The sequence below is a fragment of the Barbatula barbatula genome (assembly GCF_947034865.1).
Source record: "Barbatula barbatula genome assembly, chromosome: 1".
In the NCBI taxonomy this organism is placed as follows: domain Eukaryota; kingdom Metazoa; phylum Chordata; class Actinopteri; order Cypriniformes; family Nemacheilidae; genus Barbatula; species Barbatula barbatula.
Window position 1 is genome coordinate 6,762,718 of NC_136766.1, and position 20,114 is coordinate 6,782,831.

At 37.3% G+C, this 20,114-nt stretch overlaps 1 protein-coding gene across 1 annotated transcript; it reads right to left on the minus strand.

The window, feature by feature from the left end:
* Nucleotides 1-2,901: 2,901 nt before the first annotated feature.
* Nucleotides 2,902-6,658, minus strand: LOC306902454 (uncharacterized protein). Its single transcript, XM_079471017.1, has 7 exons — nt 6,530-6,658; nt 6,112-6,286; nt 5,778-5,891; nt 5,629-5,685; nt 5,356-5,520; nt 4,507-4,614; nt 2,902-4,398 (listed from the first exon to the last, which is right to left on the minus strand). The coding sequence occupies exons 2-7, from the start codon at nt 6,283-6,285 to the stop codon at nt 4,339-4,341; spliced, it is 678 nt and encodes a 225-aa protein (XP_079327143.1). The 5' UTR covers nt 6,286; nt 6,530-6,658; the 3' UTR covers nt 2,902-4,338.
* Between the last annotated feature and the right edge of the window lie 13,456 nt (nt 6,659-20,114).

Sequence of the window (20,114 nt, forward strand, 5' to 3'; positions counted from 1 at the left end):
ATCTGTCCCCAATAAAGCATGATTGAAGAATCCATCCCATAGCAAGTGTTTTTGTTTCTCTTCATTATGAAATGATTTTTCTTTTTTTGCTGACTGGAGATTAGGGACTTAAACATAGCAACTCAGCTTTCCTTCTCTAACAGAACTGTGAGTAAATGCGGTTGTCAATCCTAAAATCTGACAGTGTGAACGTAGGAACAAGCAGAACGAGGCAAAATTCTTACCATGCCACCAAGCCCAAATGGAGCGCCCGACCTTGGATACAAAACCCCTGCTATGATGTTGAGGATTCCAATTATAATCTGCATAATCTCAAATAATATAGGAACGAAGTAATATATACACCATCAGTTTGTAATGCCATGAATCAAAATGTATAACAGTTCCTCATTTATTGTAAATACAGTGTTGTCTTATAAATGCACTTTGGCCTAACAAGCATTTCAATACATTACACTTTTTGTATATGCAGTAATGGATATTTCAATAATGTTTATGTTGGTGTTCAGATCACCCCGAGTGTTGATTTTGGGTGTAGGTTTATTTTCCGGTTGACATTCTGAAGCTTTAAACACGCTGGACTGTAGCACACATTACACAGAATCTGACACAATACGGGCCATTTAGTTTTTGGGCTCACACTTTAGAATAGGGACCAATTCTCACTAATTTACTAACTATTAACCAAGACTTTTGCCTTAATGACCTTCTTAGTATTGCTAATAAGGTAGTTTTTATGTATTGGGAAGCATTAAGGGATGTAGAATGAGGTAATGCGGAATAAGGCATTAACATGTGCTTTAGGCATACTAATATACAACCAATGTGCATAAAGTTTTTTAGCCGCCATACCACCAAAATCCTTTAGGGGGCCCATAGGTTTCCATTAGTTTTAACACTTGAACAACAATTTGACCACAAAAGACATTGAGATGCTTTTTTTACTCTTCCAATTAACAGACACAATTAAAAACCAGCACACAAACAACATAAAAACAATACATTTGTATTAAACTATACTTTTGATGCACACTAATTTATGAATCATTTATGTATCACTTTGTCTTTATGCATCGATTAAACTTCCTACATACTTTATTTTATAAAACAATGATGAAATATGTATTTTAGATATTTAAATATGTAATCTCAGACCTTTCCGACGATATATAGTTTGTCATAATTAGATTCGAATTTTCACAAAAATATGGAAGCAAACGTGAGTGTTCCGTATACGGAAAGGTGACAAGTGAAAGGACATTAAAAAAATCTAAGCACACTCTTCATAAAAAAGAAACAATTACTCTTCCTAAATAATTTCTTTTATTCTAGAGTCTTAGACCTTTCCAAAGATATTTAGTTTGTCGTGATTCGATTCGAAATGACATGCACAATATTGAAGCAAACTCAGGTGTTCCATATATGGAACGGTGACAGTTAACGGGTTTAATAAGCAAGTAGTTCATGTTGAATTTGTGTACCTTAATATAAAGTGTAACACTTTTGGGATTTAATATGATGGTCATTGTCACCCCTTCATCCTGCAACAAAGTACAGATGTATGAAATAATGTTTAACCTGAATGTTTTGCTGTTCTTACACTCTAAAAAAACTCACAGGGGATCACAGGGGGACCACTTTTAGTGCAATATAGAACCATATTTTGGTGTTTCGGTGTTCTTCTGCAATTCTTTGGGATGACGTGATGCTATTTAGAACCGCTGAAGAACCATACAGGGTTCTTATATGGAAACGGTGCTATATACAGTTCCACCTTAGTCACCCCCAAAGAACCCTCAAGAAATGGTGGTTATATAATGGTGGAAATATATATATCACTAAAAGTGGTTCTCCTATGATCACGAGCATCAAAAAGGAACTAAAATGGACTCTTTAAGTGCAAAAGTGTATTTTTTGGAACGGGTACCACCCCATTTTCTAAGAGTGTACTATATATTTAGAAACCTTTTGTCAGGATCCTGCCCTCCTTGTCATGCTTTTCTAGTCTTGTGGCAGGGTCCTGACAGTCCCACGTGTTTTGTGTGCCAGCGCATGGTCATTGTTTATGTATGATGACTTTAAGCTTGTGTCCCTTGTTAATAATCCTTTGTTAGTTTCCCAATTTAATGTCCTTGTGTTTGCTGTCTTGTGGTTGTTCGTTTTGCTATGTTGCCTTGTCGTTCGTGTCATCGCCCTGTTGGACTACCTTGCCAGTTGGATTTCCTTGCCCCATGCCTTGATGTTGTTTGTAGTATTTAGTCTTGTGTCTGTTGTTAAAGTAGTAAGTTAGTTATCCTGCTTTCTTATTTTTCCCCTTTGTGTAAATTTGTTTTCTTTCAAGTTCGTGTTTTGTTGTAGTTTTCCCTATTGTGGGTCTTTTGTGTGTATTTATTAAAGTCCTGCGCTTGGGTTCTTCTGCCACCACCGTGACACCTGTGCTGATGTTTATACAGTATAATGGCATAACTTCAATATAAATTATTTTTTATAGTGCTTTTCAAAATTTTAATTGTTTCTCACACTTGAAAGCATCAATGTAGAAGAGTTTAAAAGAAAAAAGAGTACTTAAATAAGGGAAATGAAATCATGTTAAATATGTGGTTATATTTAGTTGTAGAAATGGGGACTTGCATTCTAATGTTATGGAATAAACCGTGTTACCAAAAAACTCCTGAGTGCTATATTTAAATGCCAGAGCATCTTTTGAGGTTGAAAAAAGTTGAACTTTTCTGAAAAAAATGCCCTACATCATGCTGCCTGAACATCGCCGGCGGTTATTTGTAACCACAACGCTGCAAGTGTTTTTTTACTAAAAACCGAAGTCAAGTGTGAACACGGCCTTGTTCTGTAAAATGTCATTAGTTAGTATTACTTTGAAAAATTGAGGAAAGTGATTGCCTTACATTTTTAAAGATTTATTTTATTATGGGACACAAAACTTAACAACATCTGTAGCATAAACTAAAGTAAGTGTCAATGACTCAAAAACACTGCATTGGTTAACTTCTTGATAACTTGCCTATACTCTATTCATAGAGCAAACTTTATTGGGAAATTGAGTCTTGCGAAAAAAACTAAGCCATTTCGGGTAACCATTGACTTCCATAGTTGGACAAAAGAATAGTATGGGAGTCAATGGTGACCCAAATCTGCTGAGTTACAAACTATCATTCAAATCAAGCCGTCTCAAATAAAGAAATAAGTGCCTTACATTACTGCTGGCCTGAATGCAAAACTCCAAAAGGGGCCTTTCTTTCTGGGTTGACGCTGCATGAGGACATTAAACATAAAGAAAATGTTTTTGTGCCACTTAGACAAATCTGCTCGTGGCACTTTACCTTCACTAACGCCGTGACGTCATGAGACACTTGTTTTGTCTTTGTAACAATAACGTTATTAAAACAAAAACAGTACCGTTATAATGGATATTAGTGAATAGACACATTGATCAAATGTATTATATTTATTTTTGATTAAACATTTTCTTTTACTGAGTGTCTATATACATGAAGTACAAATTGCCCACGCAAGGCAGCAATGTTTTTTCCACGAACCGAAAAATAAGTGTATTTTATTTTACTACTAAGTTGTTAGTATTTATACTCATAAAAAGAGGCAGATAACGTTACTATTTGCACCTCAGCTCATTATTGTTTTGCAAATCATTATATTTATAAATATTTTTTAATTATGGCAACTTTGAGCTTATTGAGATATTAAAGCCCTACACCCCTAACCAAATAAATGTTAAGTCTTAAGTCAGACCTTAATGATCTGTAATGTAAAAGAACACACTGTTTCAGTTTTGCGTTCGCTCGACATCACCCCCTGCCGTCGATACAAGTTTGTATAGCAAAGTCTTACACCAGAGGTTCTCAACTGGTTAAGCTTTGAGATCTAGATGTTACGGCACTCCCTGCGGCTATGACTGTACATGTCAATTTACCCTTCTGTGTCTTGTTCAATCTCTCAGTTTAATCCAGGGATGGGCATAATACACGTATTATAGATAAAAAATTGATATGCTATTTTGCATAATTTGTTTATGTATTTGGCATATCAATACATTTAAGTTTAGAATTCCTGTATACAACCACGTAAAATACTGTGTATATATATATATCTCAACTAATTCAAGACCACGACATTCATACATGTGAACTTCTGCTGTTTTGAAGTGCTGTGAGGGTAGACGATAAAAGGCGCTTTATTAAGGCGATTTTGTCAAATTTAGTGATATAGGCAGCACCGAGCAATAGAAATGATCTGCCTATCTACTACAAAAGAAAAACAGCTTCAAAAACATTTAGCCTTTTATGTTTGTGCATCTTGTTTCCTCTAACACTCAGGATTTCCAGTGATCTCTTCGGGGGGCAGCTTGTGAAGTTGAGGGTCATCCTGCAAAACCAAAAGCAAACCTTAGTCCTCAAAGAAGATTTTAGACATCATTATGGTGTGAGTTTATCCGTTTTACTTGTGACAGTGATCTTATGTTTTTGCACTCACATAATTCAGAACACATCCTCTCACTGACATGACCACCATAGTGATGTTTGCGCAGAACTGAAGGATGGTAAAAACTATCATCGTGATGTCTAGAGTTCCACGGGTCATCTAGAGGTGGAATAGAGTCCCGAATAAGGCAAGTTTGTATAGCGAAGTCTTACACCAGAGGTTCTCAACTGGTTTTGCTTTGTGATCTAGATGTTACGCACTGTTAAAAAAAGTTGAACATTCTGTCATGAATTTCTCACCCTCAAGTCTGTAAATGTCTTTGTTTGGTTGAATAAAGAGAAAGATATTTGGACGAATGCTTGTAACAGTTCTTGGACCTCATTGACGACCATAGTAGGAGAAATGACAATGGTAGGTGCCCCAGAACTGTTTGCTGTCCTACATTCTTCAAAATATCTTCTTTTGTGTTTAACAGAACAATAAAACAGTCAATGGTAGTCAATGCAGGAACTGTTCGGCTACAAGCATTCTTCCAAATATATTTTTGTGTTAAGCAGAACAAATACGTTTATACAGATTGGGAACTTGAGGGTGAGTAAATGAAGACAGCAGTTTTTGTGTGAACTGTTCCTTTAATATTGTGATTAATTTAGCAACGGAGAATAACATCAGTGTTAAGGGGAATGTAATATACAGTATATGTGTAAAATGTATGAGGGTAAGAAGTCTAAATCAGTATCTGAGAAAACCTCAGAAGTTCAATTTGTGGTTTTTGTTCATAGTTTTTGTTTAACCCTCAACCTTCGATGACAAAAAACAAATGAAACTCCTTAAAACCAGTTTTTAATTGAAACTCACCAGTTGAGAACCATTGAATAACCTATTAAAAATATTCATTACCGCAATCCCATCCTTAATGCACAGAAAGGACTCAGTGTCCATCCTCTGTTCTGGAGTAAACGCTGCTGAGAAAGAGCTTGTGATCACCAAGTCCCATGAATACAGTGCAACACCTATCAAAGCCAGTAAACCACTGGCTTCATTCAAAATCACAGCAACGGCACACTGTAATACAAAAACAACACATGCCTGCAATGCATGTACCAAAACCCGAAACAACTTAGGTGTCAAACCAAGCTACAGAATGTAAGATGTGATTTAATACACACTTACCACACCATAGCTTCCAAAGTAGAGTAAAAGAATAGTCAGGATTCCAGATGTGAGAAACTAAAAGGTAATCAAAACAAGCTCAAATAGTGCATAGGGTTTTGCAAACCAACTGAAGAAAGACCGTAAGCAGAATGAGACACATTTCTTACCACCCCACCAAGCCAAAAGGGGGTATTCCACATCATAACGTAGTCACTTATTCCCCAGTGTAGAAACAAGATCCCTGCTATGATATTGAGGATTCCTATTATAACCTGCACGATCTGAAGAAAGTGAGAACAAAGTATTTTACACACAACCAATTAGCATGGATCTCATAATGTAAGACAATAGTCACAATGAACAATCCAAAAGTCAGACAATTTACATACAGTATTGTCTAATAAATGCACCCAACAAGTGTTTGAATGCTTGTTTGTACCGCAGCTTGCCAGGGTCACAGTAATGTCAGCGGTCATGTCAGTGTATCGGTGTCTGGCTCACCCCTAATGTAGTTTCGACGAACATCGTTTCTTTTTTGACATTTTGAGGTAATAAACACATTGGCATGTGGCACAGATTACCCAGAATCTGACACAATATGGGCCAATTGCTTTTTGGATTTGAGGTGATGGTAATTACGGTCACCCCTTCATCCTGGGACACACTCACAGGCATCCTGTGACAAGGAACAGAACAATGTTCATTGCATTAAAACCACAACGAGAATGTAAACGTATAGGTTTTCCCCTCTCATTGAAAACAGTGTAATGTAAACGCTCCCTTAGTATGTTTAAAAAATATCCCTTTAACAAAAGTGCAGTTCGTGAAGCCTAATATAGTAATGACTTTGCTGATATTCAATACATACGGTGCAAACCAAAAAAGCAGATTTTATGTGAAAGACTTAAATCAAACTCACCTTCTGTATGATAACTTTAGATGAAATAGCAAAGTTTGACTCTCTCCGGGTCTGTATATACACAACTTTGTTCAGTGACAGTTTGATTTACCAAAAGCTCAAAAAGAATGTTGTTCCTCTTGTTCGAATAAGGAAGTTACCTTAAATTAAAGGTACAGTCAAGGAAATCTCCACCCTCCCCAGGGGTGTAAGTTTATACACATCCGAAGGCATAGCTACGTATATTACATTGCATTTATATCAATAGATCATCGCAAAAATGACAAAGGAATACCCCACCCAAAAATGGGTGTCATTTCTGGCACATGACTAAATTCTGTCATGAATAACAACAGATCTCACAACAGACTCACAACCAGAGCAGCATGAATGAAGATAGATGGTTAACAGAGCTATTCTGTTCATCGCTACATCTCAAAGGGAGTATAATGTAACATTAAAATGGTGAAAATGCATTTTCCTCATCATCCATTGGGTAATGATACCCATCATACTCTCACTGTAACACAGAAAACCACATAAAGGTAGATATTGCTACCGATGGCAAGTGTTTTACAAAAATGTTCTGATCAGTGATGGGACTTTTTCCCTTTCGAGGAAGACTGTCTTTTTCTTGTGACATTCAGACTTGGCTTGAAAAACCGGCATTGTCATTGGAATGGAACGAATACACAAAACAGATTTGGCCTTACATAAGAAGCCTGGGGAGCTGACTTAAAAGCATTTTTTAAACTCAAGCTCCACTCTGCGGAAATATTAGCTGGCCTCGGGTATCTCTGTGGCATGTTGCAGTCAACAGTAATAAGATGTGACAGATTATGTGCTAACTTGTAACTTTTATGTGGGCTTCTTGACACCCATCTCTGAGTGTTTGACTCCAGATATAATGTGTGTTCAACATCATATACAAATACAATTTTGCAAGACATCTAAATTTACGTGGAAGCATCAATGAATGACAGATCCCTCTTATGATAATTTTGTGGTTTTTGGTCCATGTCTGTTACTTCTGAGCTTCAAAATCTTGAAATAAACTGTCAAATAATAATTACTGACTTACATTAAGAGTATATTCAATTAATTGGCGCGGATAGAATACCTGTCAGGATCGTCAGGTGTCATGATTCTGCTCATGTCAGGTATTTCTTGATCTTGGGGCAGAATCAGGCAGGATTCTTCTTCTTCTTCTTCCTTCTTCCTCTTCTTCTTTTTCTTCTTCTTCCTATTCTTCTTCTTCTTCCTCTTCTTCTTCATCTTCTCCCTCTTCTCCATCTTCCTCCTCCTCTTCATCTTCCTCCTCTTCCTCGTCTTCCTCTTCTTCCTCCTCTTCCATTAAAGTCTTGTTTCAGTACCGTTGCCTGCACTTGGGTTCTTCCACCACGACCGTTCATGACAGTCAGGAAATAGAACCCAAGTGCGGGTTCAAAAACGTAAAACCTTTACTTACAAAATAAAGACCCACAATGGGGAAAAGGATAACAAATCAATCCAAACTACAAATAAAATGCAAAACAAAGACTTCCAACAAGGGCTCAAAAACTAGAGAGATCAGTATAAACTTAACTAAACACTTCACAGGAATTTGACAAGACTGGGAATACTGGAACCAGGTAATATGTAAACGTAGCAAACAACCAAAATGAAATGGCACAGTACAGCAAACACAAGGACACTAAATAGGGGAGCAAACAAGGGATGATTACACTAGGCAGGTGGAGGGGACAGTTAACAGGCGGGACACTAGACAAGGAAATGAGGGCGCGGGGTTAAGACAGGAGAGCACATGGCCATCATAACAAACAATGACCATGTGCAAGATCATGGAGCAAATATGCAGTAACCTAGGTTTTAAATAACCTTATAACTGCTCAAGGGTTAAAAATATATCCAATAAAAGTTAAACTTTTTGCCCATTGGGACTCATTCACAAAACACTCGTAAATAAATGAGTAATTTGTATGTTAAACTGATCTTCTCGAAAAATCTCTTCCGGATTTGTAAATACTTAGTCAGCATCAGGTTTGATAGTAAACCATGTGTATTAATGTTACTGAATTCCAATAATTCGTAAATAACACGTGGATACACACACATTCATAATAGTGCATATTAGCATAAACCCCTGCCTATGAATTACAGGAATGCTGTGGAATCCTCTCGGGATTGCCACCTTATATTGCATACATGCATATGAGGCTATATGGCCTAGCAATAAATAACTAAATTAACATGTGTCCACCAAAACAATAGCAATATTAACTACTCCATTGTTGTGTATGATGGTTTGACAATGTAGTGTTTGTCCCGCCCCTCCTCCACTGTGATTGGACGGCTGTTTAAAAAGGGACCTGTTTTACCCAAAATTAAAGAGCAAAAAACGAAAGAAAAACAGGGCAAAAGCACTTCTGAAATATCACTAAGATACATAGTGCATCAAAACCCATCAGTTTGTCTAAAAGACACATCAGTTTGTCTATATTTTACACACCCTTTACACGTGTTAGGGAGCGCATGTAAATTCCTTTCGTACCAACTAACATTTTGAAAATACGAACGTTTCCATGAATACGAAAATTTATGTCAGAACGACTTTACGAACGATTTACACAAAAATGTATTCTGCTCGTGTTTCATGAATGAGGCACATTGTGTCTAGTTAAGCTGATTCATTAAACTCATTAGAAGTAATGGATCTCTACATTTCTTAGATGACTGTTGCCTTTCTGGTGGTCACTGTGCCAATACTAAGTAATGCAAATCCGCCAATGTCATTCTGTCCTGCAATTCCTGCTTTTACACATGAAATACCATCTGCTCTAAAGCGTATCAGATTGAAAGTACATTTGTTCATCTCTACTACTTAGTCAAAAGATACAAAATTACCATCTCCGTGATGACTCACTTCCTCGGCACAATGTGTTCCTATATTAACCATCAACCTGTCACTCTAAACAACAGTTTGCTTCACAGATCCACAAACTCACTATACAGTCTGTCCAACTACTGTATACTTAAGTTGCTTTAAAATACACTTAGACATCACATATATGATATAGAGCTGAATGAACATATTCAATTTGTGATAATTACCTCCGTACAAGCTTTTCTCCAAAGTAGACGCATGTGCTCATTCATAGTGCATGTACTGTGCTGGCTATTGGATCGGAGACTCTGCCTATAATAAGTGCCCAGCAATACATGAAAGCACAGCAATTCAACAGATGAATCATCAAGCACAATTAGGCCAAAGAATCAGAAGAGCGAGGAAAATGTTCTGCCTCACAAAGTTTATCTTTAGAGTACAAGGGACAAAACCTTTCCAAAGGCCAGAAATGTCTGGTCTTTTAACAATGAAATATAAAAAAAGAGTTGTTTGTGTACTGTCTATTACTCTTCTATAGGACATGCATTCAAAAGTGCAATTCAAAAAGACAAACTAAAAAAATATATCATATCATAGGATGATTCTGCAATTTTTTGACCTGCACTAAAGGTAAATGGGAACCGAGGCTTTTAGTCCTTAAAACGATTGTTTACCCAAAAATGATTTTATTTCTTAATCATCCCCGTGTCATTGCAAGCTTGTATGACTTTCTTTCTTCTTTAGACTGTAAAAGAAGATATTTTTAAGTAGGTTGGTGACCAAACAGCACTGGGCCCCATTGACATCCATTGTATGGACACAAAACCACCGAGCCATTTCTCCATTTTCCACAGAAGAAAGAGTCAAGTTTTAAATAACATGGGAAAATTATTTTGATTTAAACAATGACAGATTTTTGGGGGGTAAACTGTTCCTTTAAAGACTCAAAGGATTTTTTCGGAGTATTCATTTAGATTCACAAAAAGGTTGAACAGTTCAAACAGTTAACCTGAAACGTCCCTGAAGCGACGGATCAGATGGAGCCCCAGTTTGTTATCCTTTTCTCATCCGCTGCACATCTGTGTGTGTACACTTTCGAGACATTATGACATAATTGAAAATACAGTGATGTATGGATAAACGGTCAAACATGTCATATTAAAATGTTCGTGTGTCAGTTCTGTGTTCTTTTGAGTACCAGAGAAAGTGCAGTTAGGGCCTGTCTCTATTCTTTCTTTTGAAAACTTCAGTGAATAGGAACCGGGTTCTAAGAAAGCGGCAATCATAAAAATGATGTAGCTCTAATATTACAGTAAGCCCTAGCTTTGCCATGTCAATGATTTTTCTGCAATAATTGTCTTCCATTAAGCGAAAGCCAAGAAAAAAGATCACCATGGAAACCAGCGAAAGGCATAAAGAGCTATTGAAAATAACTGTCTTTGCAAAAGGCCCTGGCCTTGCTTCACAACATTTTTTCAACACGAAAATTAAAAAGTCTGTTAAGAAGTCCTTCTCAGCTGGTTTGGGTTGGGGGCCAGGCATTACATTATACATCAAAAAGGTGGCTCAAAATACGACAAAAATGGAATTTTGTGAAAATCGTTTATCAAATAATAAGTAAACAAGATTTGCTCTTAAAATAAATGTATATGAGTTAACAACAGCAGAAGTGTCGTTTATGAGCTCAACGATTAAAACAAACTGTGGAACAATTGTTATATATTTTTCTTCTACCTTTTCGAAAAATTGAGAAGAAAGACAAGACGAAGCCGTACAAGAGACGTGACACTAGCATATCAATGTAGGACAACAATTGAACAGTTTAGATGCTATTTGACTGAAATATATCTTTCAACAAATTTTGGAGTTGTTTTTAGAAATTGTATTAGATTGTTGTTATCGTTTGACCTGTATTGTCCCACGTGCATTGGGGTGTTTCTTCACAGAATTTTATAGTTCTATTTTATTAACACTGCATATAGGAATTTATTGTGTGTCTGATATTTGACCTGTGTTTTGACTTCCATAACCTTTTATGTTTTACTTATAGTCAATGTTTTCTTGTACAGCTGCTTTGTAACAATGAAAATTGTAAAAAGCGCTATAAATAAAGCTGACTTGACTTGACTTATAGTTTACACTTCAATCACATTTTGCAATAAATATGCTATTTACAGTGAGACCAATTTTACATATACCTGTACAAATCTACCCTTTATTCCATCAATCATTGAAATATAATGTTCTTCATCAGTAAACCATTCGTGAATCTCCTTTGTAAGAGAAACAAAAATGTTTAGGTAATGTTAAACAAAACATTTCTATCTATCACAAAGAAATGTCCTTTCCCATCCAAGTTCATGTCATATCACCACAGGACCCATTGTCAGTGTCACCTACTCAAACGGATGAAAAATGACCCAATGACATTCTACGTAAAAAATGAATTTCATGTCATCAAAGGCGTGACGTCTTTATAATCATCCTGTCCTGTCTTCTCAAGTGGTCATAAGCTTTCATGACACGCTTACATCCAGAATGCATCCTGCTGCTATTACTTTTTTGATGATGAATGACCTACAATGGCCCGCACTGAAACCTAAGAACTTGATTCTGGTTGTAAGTAATGAGCAGTTCTCTGTCCCTTATCATCTTCCTGTTATTTATTCATAACGCCACACTCAGACTTTATCCAGCTCGGGTGCTTTTCCATTAGGTTAGGAGGTCCGACAAAGGAGCCGAGTCACAGGAGATGCAGCTTTTCCCAAAGCCATGTAGGAAACATGCATGATTTTTTTTGCATTTATTTATAGATGTATAGGTGCAAAGGGGCACAGAAGATGACAGGAAAAAGAGCAGGGAATGAAATCAAGAAATGAAAGAGCTGGCGTGCAAGATCCAGCCCCTGCAGAGAATCCAGACACAATTTGACCAGGCAGGCTGTGTGTAATGCCCGTCTATCACATCTGTTTGTTAGAGCCGTGGTGGTCTGTGACACCTGAAGAGAGCTTTCCGTTATCATTTCTGCTCAGCTCAATGGCATTTGTTCCGCTATGCAAACTTCACCAGCTGTATTTTTATTTATTTTTGGTAGTTGGTAGGTTCTGGAAAAGACAACACTGATTTGTAAAAGGTACCACAGGTGTCAAAGGTGGGAGAGACACAACGCTATACACATGTGTCGTACGCTATTTCTTTCAATTAATATCTACCGACAAGCAAAGCAGCAAGGATTATTTCATATTAATATATGAGAATAACAGACACATTCAGATTTGAATATTTATATAGCTGTATACTTGTTTGTCAAGGTTTGAAAGTCCTGCGGGTTGTTTCATTGAACAACGATTGATGCCCTTGTTGAGAAAGATCATGCTTTTAGTCCTCTTTGAACTCCTCTGATAAGATCATAAACTGCCCTCAGACCTGTTTAATCTCAAGTGCTGTATTTTGATGAGTTGTTGGCATAGCTCTGTTAGCAAGAAGACCTTTTGTTCTCAGTTAAAATGTAACTCAGTGTCTCTATTTTAAATTCTGGTATGGTGTGCGTTTTATACAAGCCAACAAAATGTACATTCCGCTTGCTTTGTAAAGGTTTGGGAAAATAAACAGGCTTTTGGAAAATCTGCTGTATCCTCAAACTTGAAAACAGGGCACAGTATGCTGTATTAAATATGAAGTCTTTACAGTTGTCTTACCTGTATTTTACATTTTGCACGGCATTTAATTCAATTTTAGCATTAACGGTCTTCAAAATAAATGAAGTACTTTATCTGTTTTTTGATGGGATTTTTACAGTCCTGCAAGTACCACAAACTTTATTTCTGTTAAAATCCCCACAGTATATCATATTTGAAATATTCAGAGCACAAAACAGCATTTTGTTTCAATATTTTGAACCTTTGTTTTATCAGCAATATGCTGAACACATTTAATTGATGCGGACTGCAAGGACAATTTTTATTAACACATTTTGGTCCAGTCCAGCACGGTAGAGTTACTCAATTTATCTCAACGCTATATATATATCTGTCACGAAATGGTTTTGGACAGAACCCAGATGCAGGCAGACGAAGGTATAACAAAAAATGTTTATTAAATAAAACACCCGCAAGGGGGTAAACATGAACAAAAACACTAGAAAAAACAAACACCTCCAACGAGGGGGACAAAAGGAAACAAAGTCCTTAATAATAAAATAATAAGTCCACAAACTATTTGCCTGGAGTCGTGTAATCCCCAGTCACAGCTCAACATAGACATCCACATTAGACAAAGACATATGATAAAGACAAAGACAATGCACCAACACTGAACAGAGAGAAACTGAGACCATATAAAGGGAGACACTAACGAGGAGTGATTACATGGGGAGAGTGGTGACAGCTGATGGGAATGAAACCCTAACGAGGTGAATTACAAAACAGACGATGGGAATGAAACTACAGGAGATAGGAGGGTGGGGCTGAGACATAACAGGAAGACACGTGGCATTAAGTAACAACATAAAGCCACCTGTCTCCACACATAACACAACAGAAACCCGAAAGACGTGGCAATGTCATGACTCTGCCCAGGGAGCTAGAAAGCTCGAGACAGGAAGGACAGAGTCCTAACAATATCGAGATTTTTGCTACACAAAGTAATGCATTTAACTTGCACATGGCTTTAAGATTGACTAAATACTGACTTGATTTTCACCGGCCTACCTAATGGATGTTCGTATAAGCCTCATAGATCAATGATGATAGCTCAACAATGGCTGTATAACAAGCAGCAGTTAATGTGGCTGCCAAAAAGCACATTAGTAAATAGCGGTGTAGTGCTCATTCTTATTTGTTCTTCATTTTTATTTGTGTCAAATTCACCTACAGTATACGATTTTGTGTGATAAAGTCATAAATAGAAAAATGCTCATGACTTCAATCTCATCGCCCTCAAATTACCATTAACTCATACATGAATAATAAAATAAAGCGTGGTGTTAAAATATCTAGTCTAATGTCTCACTAAAATAATCTGTTGAATATTTGAATGTTTCAGATGTACCTACAGCCTCCTGATTTTCCACTTATTGCTAGTACATCAATAGAATAAACAATACAGCCAATTTACTCTTTTGTTTCTGGCCTTAAAGAAAATATGTCATCATTTATTTACCCTCATGTCATTTAAAACCTGTATATGAACTCAAAAGAAGATATTTTGAGAAATGTCTCATTGATTTTGTATCAACACAAGAAAGTCAATGGGGGCCAACGTTGCTTAGTTTCCAGCATTCTTGAAATTCCTCTAGTGTTCTGCAGTAGAAATAAAAGTCAAGTCAACGTTGTTTAAATAGCGCAATTTACAGTTTTCATTGTTACAAAACAGTTGTACATGAACCAGATTGACTATTAGCAAACATTCAAGTTATACATGTATAAACAACAAAAGTGAAAACACAAAGAAAACAGACACGCATAAACGTTAATACACATCCACATGCGTAAAACACAAATCCACACACAGCACAAAATACACACGCACGCGCACACTCAGCGTGGTTATCACAGAGAAACACAGGTTCAATATTATACAGACTTTAAATTCCTATATACTAAATAAATTTTGCAGAATGTTCCATTCCATTTGTTTCCAGTTATATTAATAAATACGACAACTTTAAATTTTAAAGCTGATGTCAGCAGTCCCCCCGGTAAGGCAAACAGTGCAAAACGGTACGGTGAGGAATCCAAAACTCCAATGGAGAAAAAACCTTCGGAAAACCCAGGTCCTACCAGGGGAACCAGTTCCCCTCTGGCAAATACTGCAGCATCTCTACAAGCTCGACAGTGTCATGATCCTGTCTCTTCTTGTCTTGAAATTCTAGCCTTGTGGCAGGGTCATGACAGCCCAACGTGTTTTGTGTGGAAACGAATGGTCATTGTTTGTTTATGAAGGCCATGCATTCTCCTGTCTCTTGTCTTGGCCCCGCCCCCTCATTTCCCATGTATCTTGTCCTTGCCTTGTCTTTGATGCCTGTTAGTCTTACTCTTTATCCTGTCAAAGTCTTGTGTGGTCTAAGTTAGTGATCCTGTTCTTTTGTTTTTGCCCCCTCATGGGAAGTCTTTCTGTTTCTGTTTTATATTTCTATTATTGTTATTAATAGTTTGAGTGTTCACGTACTGCTGCCTGTTCTTGGGTTCTTCCTGCCCCGAACCGTGACACAACTCAACAGCCCTTTATGAACCCAGCAGGCAGCATGGACAGTGCACGATCTTCGCTGCGATCCCACCAGGCCCATATCCTGTTTGAGCCTGCGCCAGGGGGATCGCAGCGTTCAGGTCTTTGCCCGGGAGTTCCTGGCCTTGGCTAGGGAGACTGAGTTTGTTGAGGCTGCCGGCCCAACAAGCCACCTTGTCTCCTGCGTCATCTCCTTGTTCGCTGTCCAGGTCGATAAGGTAAAATGTAGAAAATAGGCTTAACATTATCATTAAATATCTAATAGTAATTGATGTCAAAGTCAATGTTTCTAGTTAAACGATCGACACAGAACATATAGGTACACAAAAACATTACCCATATAACAGAATCTATACCTCAGACTTGTTTTCATTGTGTCAAATGAAATTTGCCGTCTGCCCTATGGCTTATCTCAGATGAAGCATCGGCTTTGGCAGTGGTCTGACCCTGAACTGACCTGAACTGTAAGGGTCACTATACACTTGAGTTGGAGGGATGAGTTTTGTCAGATCAGTGAGAGATCCTTTTGTTTAGCCTGGAGTTCAATGTCTCAGCAGGTGTCGACTCTGACCGGAACATGAGACATACCATACTGCTCAGGCGGTCAGATCCTGGGCTGCATTGATCTCATGTTTTCTCTAGGCCATACTGTATAGAATACTGTTATAGAAATTGATTTAAGCTTCTGAATCATGTAATATTACATTTCAGAAATATCTTAAAGGTACAGCCCACCCCAAAATAAAATCTCCCTTTTTAAGGTATTTAACAACAAATTTCTTTGGTTTTTAAACCTCTACACATTGCCCTTCTGAAACCTTGTACCTCTATATTTTGTGTTTATTTCAATATTAGTCACCCATAAAGGGCCAGTTCACTCACAAAAGAAAATTATGTTGTCATTTACTCTCCCTCAAATGTCTTTGTTCTGAGAAACACAGAGAGAGATATTTGGAAGAATGCTTGTAACAAAACAGTTCTTGGTCACCAATGACTATCATAGTAGGAAAAATTGCAATGGTAGTCAAAAGTGGCCCAGATTTGTTTGCATTCGTCAAAATATCTTCTTTTGTGTTCCAAAGAACAAAGAATTGTATAAAGCAATTTTATGGTAGTCAATGGGGTCCAAGAACTGTTTGGTTACTGATATTCTTCCAAATATCTTTCTCAGTCTTCATCAGAACAACGAAATGTATACAGGTTTGTAACAAGTTGAGGCGGAGTAAACAAAGACAGAATTTTCATTTTTGGGTGAGCTGTCCCTTTCGATGTTTGTGACAACTTTTTGCATATCTTTAACCTATAAACGAGTGGGTTTTTATTTCATTTTCATTTATTTCTTCAGAGATTTCTTAATGTTATAATAGTAAACATCTTATGGTGTGGTCTGCAAAGATAAGAAAGTTCCAATTAAGAAACAACATAAATGAATGTTGTGGTAAAATGTCTCTTTTTTCCTTTATTGTTTATAGGTTGGTCAAATTAAAATATATCTTCCAACAAAGCAAACGTAATTCTGTTTATGTTTATTTGATGTGAAATTTCTTTCTATCTGAAAGGTAAATGTAAATTATTTTAAGTAAATATTCACTAGTGCCCTTCAAAGGTGTGTTATGATTCACATTGTTCTCATATTTGTCATTAAGTAAATGTTGTTTAATCCGAACGACACTCACCCAGTACCCAAATAAAACTAATGAAACATCTCTTATCCTTAAAATTCCTTGTTGCATTGTAGTCTCCACTTTGTGATATTACATTTACAAATGATTCATTTAAAAGCCCTGTTGTCCTGATGGTTCTAGAAGAGCATTAAATCCACCGCTGAGCAGAAGCAGCTGTCGACAGCCAGCGGTAGAGAAACAGCCAATGACCATGAAGTGGTCACACAGTAACAGTCTGACCCCAATTTCAGCTGTAAAAGACCAAACTACAGAGAGGGCTCGGAGGGTTTTAATTGGTCTATTCCGAGAGTAGGGGAATAGCGAAAGATAATGAACAGAGCGGCTGTACATCAAAACCATTTCATAATGAAGAGAAATGGGGCTTTGGATTATTACGGAGTTAGCTGGGAAGGCACTGAAATCCCCAAACTCAGTCCATTTCCAGTACAGAGGCTTTCAAAGTATTAGAATCCAGAAATTGTGAGAGACATGGGCTTTCAGTGCGCCACCGAGCAGAAGCACCATACACTTCAATGAAAGGATGTTCGGCCTCCGCAATCACTCACAAGCGAGTAATCAATATCTTTTCATCATCTGTGAGTCATGACTTGACTGGTCGAGTAAAATGTGCATATGGCATGACAGTATTGAAAATATGAAGAGAGGAATTGTATACGGTACTGTACAAGCTTCAGTATACGGATATTGCATTAAAAAAATTGAATCTGTTGAAGTTAAAGCCACAATATGGAAGAATTTTGTTGTGAAATATCCAAACATCACTAGCACAGTGTGATATGCAGTTGTGTACTTGCATTATCCAGAATGTTCCCAAGAATGTGCAAATCCAGAGAAATTCCTGGCCCGTCCCTTGTCTCCCTTGTATTTGTCGCATATCAGTGACTTAAAATCCAGTGATCCGCAATATCCTCAGTTTGCAGTTTGAGAAACTACAGCAACAGGCAAATGCGGAAGTGGCTACACAGCATCCGGGACGCAGCATCTGTTGTTCTGTTATTATGGATCACGATTACTCTTTGGCGAGTAAAGGAAACACAAAAAGCCTAAACGTAGTTTGCTTTTTAAACCACGACTGTATGACTGTTTTAAACACGTAAAACTGTGTAGCATTACGATACCAAATCAACTGGCGAAGTCCGAAAGCATTCGCGGGATAACGTAGCATTACATTCCACGTTTCTTGAAGCTAATTCATTAAGATGACATGAAACAAAATTCATTCATTACATCGTCCGTTTGTGTTCTGCAGAAGAAAGAAAGTCATACAGGTTTGAAATAACAAGAGGCTGAGTAAATGATGAAAGGAATTTAGTTTTGGGGTGAATAAACCCTTTATGTATGTTTTAAGTATATGCAATACCTAAGTCTTTCAGATGTTTCACAGACATTTTTTTTCTTTCAATGTGTTAGTAACAAGCACAATACAGATTTCCAAACATTATTTGGCATAAACGTAGTAGCCAAATGTTATGTACAGGTTGTCAGTACATAACAGATCTGATCTTAGTTTCTGGTGAAGCATCATATGTGTGCAAGAGTTTTGCACAGTACTGTACATATCGAGCCTTGATATTTAAGTCTTTTAACATCTTTCACACCATGTGGACCTTGAGCATATTCACATGGTTATGTCGTATCACAACCTTTTTTATTTACCAAGTTCTCTGCGTAAATTGGACATAACATTTGATCTGATCTTCAACAAGGTCACAGTAATAGTCTGCTTAAATAACTAAATAATAGGTTTTCAGGTCTGTATTGAACACACCGAGTAAACATTCGCAGTGCAGTGCATTGCTCCGCTGGGAGCAATAACCTTTACCAGATGTTTCCCATAACTGGGCATTGTGGATGTGAATTAGACAATTTCTAATCTGAAAATGAGCAAGAAACGGAAGAAGCGATGGTTTGTTCTTCCATATCGTGACGTATATCCGAAAGTAAACCACTTTTGAAATGAGAAATAAATGTAGGGCGGGACTTAATTTTGTTCGTCGAGTACTGATTGGATCGTAAAAGTTGGGTGCCGCCAACAAAATGGAGTCAGATTTGTAATCCAGTTTGCAATCTGTCAATCATTGTCAGCCCCTCCCTCTCATAGTCATAGTACATGACGTTATTCAGCTGTAGTTGTGAATAGTGTATTTACACCAAGAAATGCAATAGAGGTGGTATAGTCGAGTAGAGTACATAGCTTGCAGTGTAAGTACACAGTGCATGCATCATTTGAGACACGGTTATCATTCAGATGAGGTTAGATTAAAGAGTCTTAAATCTAAATTTTAAACCGAGGGATTCACAATTTATTCCGCCCCGCACTGTGAATTTTTACACACAGGAATGTGAACAGAAGTAAAAATAAATAGTTTGTGTGTGTTTTTGTGACCTATATCAAACTTTACATCCAATTTATGCAGAAATCCAGGTGAATCCAAAGGGTTCGCATACTTTTTTTTCCACAGCTGCATGTATAATAATCCCCCCTGGGTGCTTTTTCTCAGTTTGGTTGCTTGGCTGCTTCTAATCCTGAGAGTGTGGGCTTTTAAATGAGATGTCCGAGTTGTTTTAGCGAGACTGCAAATGTCACAGGAAAATGGAAAAGACAGATGCAGCGCTTGGCTTGAGGGCTTAAGCTCTGGCTGACAGATGAGACTCACTGGCCGCTGATTCATTGGTTAATGGTGTTTTCTTTGGTCCAGCCAAGAAGCATCAGTGACAAACACGTCATGTTTCATTTGGTATTCTGTGTTAACAGTCTATATGTTATGTTCAAAAGTTTAAAGGTGCTGTGTGTGATTTTTTTGGATGATCT